The sequence below is a fragment of the Austrofundulus limnaeus genome, unplaced genomic scaffold (genome assembly GCF_001266775.1).
Source record: "Austrofundulus limnaeus strain Quisiro unplaced genomic scaffold, Austrofundulus_limnaeus-1.0 Scaffold2205, whole genome shotgun sequence".
NCBI lineage: Eukaryota > Metazoa > Chordata > Actinopteri > Cyprinodontiformes > Rivulidae > Austrofundulus > Austrofundulus limnaeus.
Window position 1 is genome coordinate 21,540 of NW_013954607.1, and position 8,660 is coordinate 30,199.

Genomic DNA, 8,660 nt, shown 5'->3' on the forward strand with positions numbered 1-8,660 from the left:
TTTTGAAAGTCTGCGGGTGATGCACTTCCTGAACAGGTGTTTTTAGCTCATTAAAACTTTAAATCCTGACTTGAACATAAAAAGACGGGAGACTTTTCCACCAACAGGATTTATTAAACTCACTCAGACCCAAAACCCGGTCCAACAGAAACCCAGGACTCAGCAGAACCAGTTCTGGTCCCATACAGGAAATGACATCATTCATGAAGTGATGACGATGAAAACAGAGCTTGATGATTATTTTCTGTTTTACTGTAAAAAATAAATTAAATAAATAAAAATGTTTGTTGGGTCAAAACAAAGGATTTAAATTAAATCATAAAATTCTTTAAAAAAAGTTTTTTATTTTTGTGATTAAAAATTTTCTAATAAAAAATAAAATATTTGTTATTAAACTAACAGAAGAACCTGCAGCTGTACTAACAGAACCGGGTRGGTTCTGAGGCTCATAAGAACGGGTCCAGGTCCTGGTTCAGAGTCTGGTTCTCCAGCAGAAAAGACCCGGTCCAGTCCGGTCCGGCCCGGTTCGGTTCAGGGGTCCTGCTCCTTCTTCACGTCTCCGGTCAGGATGGTTCTGATCTCCTCCTGCATGAAGGCCCAGGGGACACTGGACCCCAGCAGGGGACATTTGGACCCGCTCGGACAGTACACCTCCCCAGAACCCGCCTGGGTCTTGATGCTGTCTCTGGAGCAGGGGAAGCAGAACTTGTGGACCGGAACCGACGGACACTGGACAAAGTGAGTGTCCTCCAGGCGCTGGTGGCACAGAGTGCAGCTCAGGGGTCCGCTCTGGACCGGGGGGGAGTCCGGGACGCTCTGGGGGTGTCCCGGATCAGAACCAGGAGACACGGGGCCGTCAGTGGTGGAATGGACCGGGTCTTTGCTGGGGGACTGGTCGCCCCGCGCAGCTGGGTTTGAGTTCTGGTCCAGGAAGGACTGCTTCAGGGTCTCTGTCCATTGCTGCTGGTTCTGGTTCTGGTCCTCCGTCAGTTTCAAGTCCAGATCAGGATCAAGAGAGACTTTTCGCTTCCTCCCACCGATCCTGGTGCTGCCGGACCCCCGGCCCAGCAGAACCAGGGGGGTGGGCAGCATCGGGTCGATGTGAGGCTGGGGCAGCAGGTCCTCTCCGACCCGGTCCCTGAAGACCCGCAGGGACTCCGGTAACAGGTCCCCCAGCAGGCGCCAGTCCCCAGAACCCAGCTTCATCTGGTACTCCAGGTACCGGAACCCGGAGGACAGACCCCGGCCCAGGTCCTTCATGCAGTCCTGGTACATCTGCTTGGCCACCCCGGAGGCGCTGGAGAACACGGAACCAGAACCGGACGGGTACTCGATGAAGATCCTCAGCTCGAAGTCCAGTCCGGTTTTGGACACAGCATCGAAGGCGAAGACCCGGCCCACCAGACCGTGGTCCTTCTTGAACCGGACATCAAACGGGGTGGACTTGGACAGAACCAGCAGGGTGTCCCGGACCAGTTTGGGTCTGCTGGCCCACTCCTCCTGCCGGTTCCGGAGGCTTTCATTGAGCTCGGTCAGAACCTCGCTGTTCCTCTGCCGGTCCTTCACGTCCTGGTCCTGGTCCTGGTCCGAGGTGGGTCCTTTCCCTCCCGGGTCCACAGAGTTCTGAGAGGAGGTTCGGCTCACCTGAGGCAGCAGGTTCGGCGGTACCGTCATCTTCCCCGGTACCGACACTGGACTCCCGTTAGTCCTGCTCCGAGAGTTCGGACTCTGTCGGTTCAGGTCCGGAGGTTCCTCCTCCGTTTTTAACCCGAACCGATCCCGGCTCTCGGCTCCGTGCGGGTACCGGTCCGAACCCTGTCCGTCAACAGGGAGCTGGTTCGGCTCCTTCCCGCTCGGAACCACCTGGGTCTTGGCGGGTCCGCCTGTGGAGGTTCGGTCGTCCTGGAAGCCGTGGGCCCGCTTCAGGTTCCGGGCGGTCTCGATGACGAGCTCGACCCGGTCCGTGCCCTCGTAATTAACGCAGCCCCGGCAGACCGGTTCGGTGAAGTCCCAGATCATGGCCCAGGACATCCGGGGCAGGTCGCACAGGTAGCAGGACCGCCTGCGGGACTGAGACATGGTCCGGTTCGACACGGAGGAGAACCGGACTGAGATGAAGACAGAGAGACGTTCTTCCTCCTCCTGCTGCAGAGAGGAGGAGGAGGAGGAGGAGGAAGAGGAGGGGTGGAGCCCCGCGCGCTGAGGGAGCACCCCTCCCCCAACACACACACAGGTCTGGTTTTATATCCCCGTGGGGACCGGGCTTTGCAAAGCAGCATCCGGTCCCCACCAAGTAACAAAAACAAGGGGGCAGACACACACACACACACACACACACACACACACACACACACACACACACACACACACACACACACACACACACACACACACACACACACACACACACACACTGAGAGAACTGAGCTTCCTCTGTTTTGGTACCAAATAAAACAGAAAACGGTCGATGAGACCCGGTCCGGAGGACTCACCTGGTCCGGTCTGACCTGGGGTCAGGGCCGCCTGTTTCCATGGTAACAGGGACAGCAGCAGAAGAGCTGTGGTTCCGAGTCTTCTCTGAGAGACACACAAAAACACGAGAATTTTACAAATAAACACACAAACAAACACAAATAAACACGAACAAATAAACACAGACAAATAAACACAAATAAACAACAAACAACACATAAATAAAAACACACAAATAAATACACACAAAAAATAAACACACAAATAAAACACACACACACAAACAAACACAAACAAATAAACACACACAATAACCGTTTATAAATAACTCAGAGCTACAGACATCCCTGGTTACCATGGCAACACAACCTCCTCCCTCCCTGCAGCCCTAACCTGTGTGTTGTCATGGTAACAGCTCAGGTGAAGCTGACAGAGGTGGTGCTGCCCTCTGCTGGCTAAACCCAGCAGAACCTCACTTCAGTCAGAACAAAAACAAAAAGACAAATCAGCTGCAAAACATCTTTATTTACCAAATAAAAGTTTCAGGTACAATAAATCAATCAATAAATAAATAAATAAATAAATAAATAAATAAACAAATAAATAAATAAATAAATAAAAGTGGAGAACGGCTCTGCTTCAGGTGGMTGTCTGAGGCTGACTCACCTGCAGCTCTGGGGTCTGACTTCACGGGGGCGTGGCCTGTCACTATCCTGACTGCGGACTCCAGCAGCTGGCTCTGATTGGATGAGAGGACAGGCAGTCGTGAGTCAGGTGGTGGAGCGGACGCAGCAGCTCAGGTGAGTGTYTTTACCTGCAGCTGGAGCTGCTGTTTCTGCAGCGTCTCCAGCTGCTGCAGTGTCTGCTGGCTGAGGCTCCGCCCCTCAGGATCCCTGAGGTCAGAGGTCACAATGACGTCACGGGGCACAAATGAGAAACAGAAACAAGCAAAGCAGAAAATAATCAGAAGTTACCTGACAAAAGAAACAGGTGTAAGCAGGGAAACACCTGTGGAGTGTGTACCTGTTAGTGTGCAGCAGCCTCTGTACACCCTCAGCCAGCTGGGACACCCGCGCCTCGATGTCGGACTGCGCCTGAACGCACCACACAGAACATTATTTAACAGCTGGTTTTATTTTATTTACAGAGTCATAGAAATGTTTTTACGCTCCAACATGTCACTCGTCGTCTCTTAACCTTACCTTCACGAGAGGAGCGGCAGCAGCTGCTACAGCGGCGGCAGCAGCTGCTACAGCCACCGTGCTGCTGGCGTCCCCCGGGCGACCCGACAACGGGTCCGGTTCAGTCCGAGCTGCAGACACGCTGCCTGGACCCTGATCCCTCAGAGTGTCCTGAGGTCCTGCAGTGGTCTGGACCAGGTGTGGATCCAGCAGCTGGACTCGGACCTCCCTCCTGCAGGGGGCGCTGTGACCGCTGAGCAGATCACAGACAGGCAGGAAACACAAAAAGCAAAGTTTCTGAGACACAATCATGAGGATTTTAGTGAGTTTATTCATGTGAGGGGAGTTTCTGTTGGACCATATCCTAGATGAAATATTAATAAAGCTCCTCTCGTTCCAACCTGGGCCCTCATTAACTGTTCTCAGTACTACTGTCAGCTAACTTCTGTCTGTAGAGACTCATCAGTGCTTTAAATCCATACACTCACAGGACACTTCAACACGTGACTAAATACAGGGCAACTGAACCGCCAACTCCCCTAACCACTCTGTTGGACCTGGTCTGGGTGTCCCTGAGTCTCTGTTGGACCTGGTCTGGGTGTCCCTGAGTCTCTGTTGGACCTGGTCTGGGTGTCCCTGAGTCTCTGTTGGACCTGGTCTGGGTGTCCCTGAGTCTCTGTGAGGTCTGGCTCCAGGTTTTCTTCCAACACTTTAGTAAAACCTGTTTTTCTGGAGCCCGGTTTGGACTCGTTGTCTCAGAGCCTGGAGGACAGCTGGTCTCTGTCCCGTGGTGAAGCACGACGTCAGCAGCTCCTCACCTGAGGAGGAAGTGATGTCATGATTTAATGAAGCTGACCCAAGAGGTTCTGTTAAAACTGAGACAATTATACTAAGACTTTACAGTATTACTACAGTTTGTGTATGTATTTATGTTTTTACTCAATGTTTACATGAGCTTATTAATAATAACATTTTTAATAATATTTATAATAATATTTAGAAGAAGAAGAAGAAGAAGAAAATTAGGGCCACTGGAAATAAATGAATTCTGACTTTAATCTCAATTTCTGACTAAAGTCAGAATAAAATTTCAATTTGTTTATTCATTCATTTCATTTCTTATAAAAACAACAAAATTTATGTACAATAAAAAAACACAAATCACAAAAATAAAAAGGCGACATAATTATATTATGTATAGATTATAAAAGATAACATAAATATTTTATTTTTACAGTGGTCCTAATCCTCTTCCGTAGAGAAACAGGATGGTTTCCTGTTTCCGAATATTTTCAAAATAAAACAGCAGAACGAGTTTCCGGTTTCTTCTGTCACCACGGTAACAAAAGGAGAAAACTAAAACCGTCCTGACCCAGAATCAACACAAAAGTTCTGTATAATTACCTCCACGGCCGGTGGTTCGGACAGACCGGTTCCGGTCCGGCTGGGAACCCGCTGCTCCCCGATCCGGATCCACGTCGTCTGGTTTCGGTTCGGCTCTCGTCTGCCGCGTCTGGTTCTGCTCGGTCCGGTGAAGCCGGAGAGGGTCCCGCAGTCTCTGAACCGTGATGTGGACCGGSTGGGTTCCGTCTCTGTGGTTCGGAACCAGAACACGAGTGGAGCGGGTTAAAACCTCCCCGGTGCTTGAGCTGCAGGATGACAGATCCGGACCGAGATCCGGATCATGGAACATAACAGAACCCACGGGTTTGTCCTGGTGTTAATTAAACTGGTTTTTCTTTTTCAAATTTCCCGCTTCTGCATCGTTCAGCTAAGAAATAAGAAACTAAACGGTTCGAAGCGACAGAATTATYTTCAAATAAAACTTTAAATGTGAATAAACTCAAAAAGTGACGAAAAACTCAAAGAAATAAGAGAAAAAACATCAAATCAGGAAAGAAAACATCATTCATCTAACTTCCGCCTCAGCTCAGTTTCTTCTTCTACTACTGAGTTTCCAGCAGAGTGTGGCCCGCAGGTCTGCTGCCCCCTGCAGGAAGGACCGGCTGTGGACCTCAACTTTGGAAACATTCATTATATTGACTAGATAATGACTTATATTATATATTATATTGACTAGATAATGACTCATATTATATATTATAAGACTTGTGTTTTAGTCACTGCAAGGACATGTTTGATTTTAGTTACAGAGATTTAATTTCCGAAGGTAAATGAGCATCCTTGTGCACCAGGTGGCGACGTTAACAGAAGGACATGGTAACATTTTCTGCAGTACTTTCGTCACGGCTTGTTTTCAGCTTGTAGTCTYTCCTTATAAACTACTTGAGTCCAGAATTTATATATAAAAAGAACTAATAATATAAACATATAATATTTAATGGGAAAGTCTCTAAATTCAAGCGCGTTTTAATAAAAATCAAAACATTTTGTGTGGAATCTGCGGCTCAGATTCGCTACCGACCTTCGTGATTTTGATCGAGCCTCTTTTGGACCAGACACGGACGCACAGTGGTACCGATCCACGCAGGTAACATTAAAACATGTGTCTAACACGTGGGTTTCTTGTTGTGTAAATATAATAAATATAAAACAAGATAAAGATAAAACAAATATGTAAACTGTTTAACTGCCGAGGAGAGCTGAGCACATCCGGTGCTGCATCATCGTGATGATAATCTGATTTTTTACACTTTTAACCCTAATCCCACAGATTTATTTATGAACACTGAAATAAAACTAAAGTTAACAAGTTAAAGGATACATTTTATAGAGATTGATAAATAAAGCAGTTCATAAGAGAACACAAAGTGTTTGTAAAATGTGACAGTTTTTGAATGGAGTCTGGTGTGATTGTCTCCAGGGTGAAACATGGCGGCCGTCCAGGTGTCCGAGTCCGACCAGATCAAACAGGTGAGGTTTTTGAACAACTGCAGGTAACCCTTTATAAATGAAGGTCTGGTATGACCCGCTGCCTTTAATCAGGTGAGTTTATGTTGTGACATGATGYGTCTAACCTTGATGAAAAGACTCTCAGCCACTACAACACCAGAATATAACTGTGTCTGTAAAACTCAGTTATAGTCAGGGCCGGAGTGGGACTCATTCAGCCCTGCAGACTGTCCCATTATACATCAAGACATATTATTATTAAAGTCATGTAATTATAACCTTTAAATCATCAATAATACTGACTGTTCTGTAAAACCTGTGATTCAGTTTGTTGTTACAATGWAGATTTATTTCAACACAAGTGACATCTCCAGCATTATTTACAACACATCAACAGTATCAGAATCTAGGCTACATTTTTTTTAAATAAGTGCTGTGAAATAAAATAATAAATAAAATATTAGATTAAAAGAATAAAGTGTTGGACCTTATTAACACCATCGTCTCTTTTTCCTCTACACTAAAACATTTCCATCATAATTTAGATTTTACAAACATGACAACACGTTAAATCTCCACTATTCTTTACATCAAAATGTCATTTTCTGTCATCTCAAATATCAAACAAATTAGTGTTTGCAGATACWGTATCTAATCCTTATGACTAAACAAAAATGTATGTGCTCCAAGTTTGTTATATTTTAATGATGCCATAATGTTTTTAAGCGTAGCTTCAAAGATTTATCTGATTATGAGATGGATTTATTGTTATTTAAACAGTCAAACCCACTGAGATCTCAGATCTCTTCTGCAAGGAAGCCCAGACCTAACGTGACCCGTTGTACAGGTTTTTGGTCTGTGACCTGGAGGAAACCCACATGAGAACAAGAACAGGCAGACCCCGAGTCCAAACCGGGGACTGAACCCAGGACCTTCTGCTAACTGATCCATCATGCAGCCGGATGATCAGACATAATATTCCATACACTCACCTGCACTTGTACCAAAATAAACTGTATCTGTAAATCTTGACCACATTTTATATGGAAAACACATTTTGATTTAAATATTTAATACATGTTTAATGTCAAAATCTGCAGGTTTATTTCATATTACTTTCATCTTATTCCTTTTTAACTGTGGGCGTTGTGTATATTATCTTACTTTTAATTGTAAAAACATAACAGGTTTATACTGTTTGAGCGTGTAAAGTGGTTATATTGAAACTAAGGCTTGTTTTCTGACGCTGTGTTTCACACAGTTACAGCAGCTCACCTGTTCCTCTCATCACTACTGGCACTAAATCACTTTTTAAACAATTCTCAGGACAAATCTCCCTTTTCACAAAGCTTTCTGATCATCTCAGTTACAGAAATGTACTGAACCATCTCAGAGCACTTCTCATATAAAGCAGGTCTACATCATACTCTTCATTATATTAATTCTAATAATATTCAGTCAATGAGTGATCCTCTCTGCTCACTCTGGGCTGGTGATGTTCCARACTGACAGTTGTCTTTCTGATACTGATACCGAGTAAAGTTTAGCTGGTATAAGCGATACTGATCTGGTACTTTTGTAATAACACATAATGTGTCTGGTAAAACATAAAAAGTAGCGCTTTTCAAATAACTGCTTTATAAATAATAAATGACAGAGTAATTTATAAGTCTTTTAGCACAATTTAAAATTCTTATTCAAAAGGAATATAATAATTTTTGAATAGTGAATAATAGTGAGAGAAAATATTATAAAACTTGTTACTTTGTATATTTTGTAGCATGGTTTGTGGGTTTGCTAGATGGTCCCTGGCCGGAGCTAATGCTGTTTGGGGGCCATTGCATGAAAAAGTTTAGGAACCCTAGAATCTAAAATGTTATTATAGACACTCAGACGAAGCAGATTTTATGTTAAAATGACCTGCCGTACATCTACAGACTGATAGAGCACGTGCCACTTCGCTTCTGCATCACCCAAGCAGAAGAAAAAGTAGTTCCCTCCAACCACWTATGGTTTCGTTTAGTTATTTTCCACTATTTTCCTGTAAATGATATAAATCATGTGAAATAACTGAAGTATCAAAGTATACACTCACCGGCCACTTTATTAGGTACACCTGTCCAACTGCTCGTTAACACATAATTTCTAATCAGC

The 8,660-nt window shown here is 45.0% G+C and overlaps 3 protein-coding genes across 3 annotated transcripts in view; 1 reads left to right on the forward strand and 2 right to left on the reverse strand.

The window, feature by feature from the left end:
• Positions 1-387: 387 nt before the first annotated feature.
• irf2bpl (interferon regulatory factor 2 binding protein-like) lies at positions 388-2,115 on the reverse strand (the record flags this gene model as incomplete). The annotated part of the gene is given in 1 exon segment (XM_014034640.1): positions 388-2,115. A coding segment is annotated over 1 exon segment (1,584 nt), but the record flags the coding sequence as incomplete, so codon positions are not given.
• Positions 2,116-2,390: 275 nt separating this feature from the next.
• Positions 2,391-5,608, reverse strand: LOC106537254 (protein TALPID3). The gene is made up of 7 exons (XM_014034641.1): positions 5,058-5,608; positions 4,375-4,471; positions 3,675-3,906; positions 3,496-3,566; positions 3,287-3,365; positions 3,139-3,211; positions 2,391-2,577 (listed from the first exon to the last, which is right to left on the reverse strand). Exons 1-7 carry the CDS (start codon positions 5,344-5,346, stop codon positions 2,489-2,491), a joined length of 930 nt encoding a protein of 309 aa, XP_013890095.1. The 5' UTR covers positions 5,347-5,608; the 3' UTR covers positions 2,391-2,488.
• A 451-nt stretch (positions 5,609-6,059) lies between these two features.
• LOC106537255 (mitochondrial import inner membrane translocase subunit Tim9) overlaps positions 6,060-8,660 on the forward strand; it is a gene marked incomplete at its 3' end in the record, with an annotated part of 3,921 nt that continues 1,320 nt past the window's right edge. The window contains 2 exon segments of the mRNA XM_014034642.1: positions 6,060-6,144; positions 6,478-6,527. Coding sequence (XP_013890096.1) covers positions 6,486-6,527 — 42 coding nt within the window.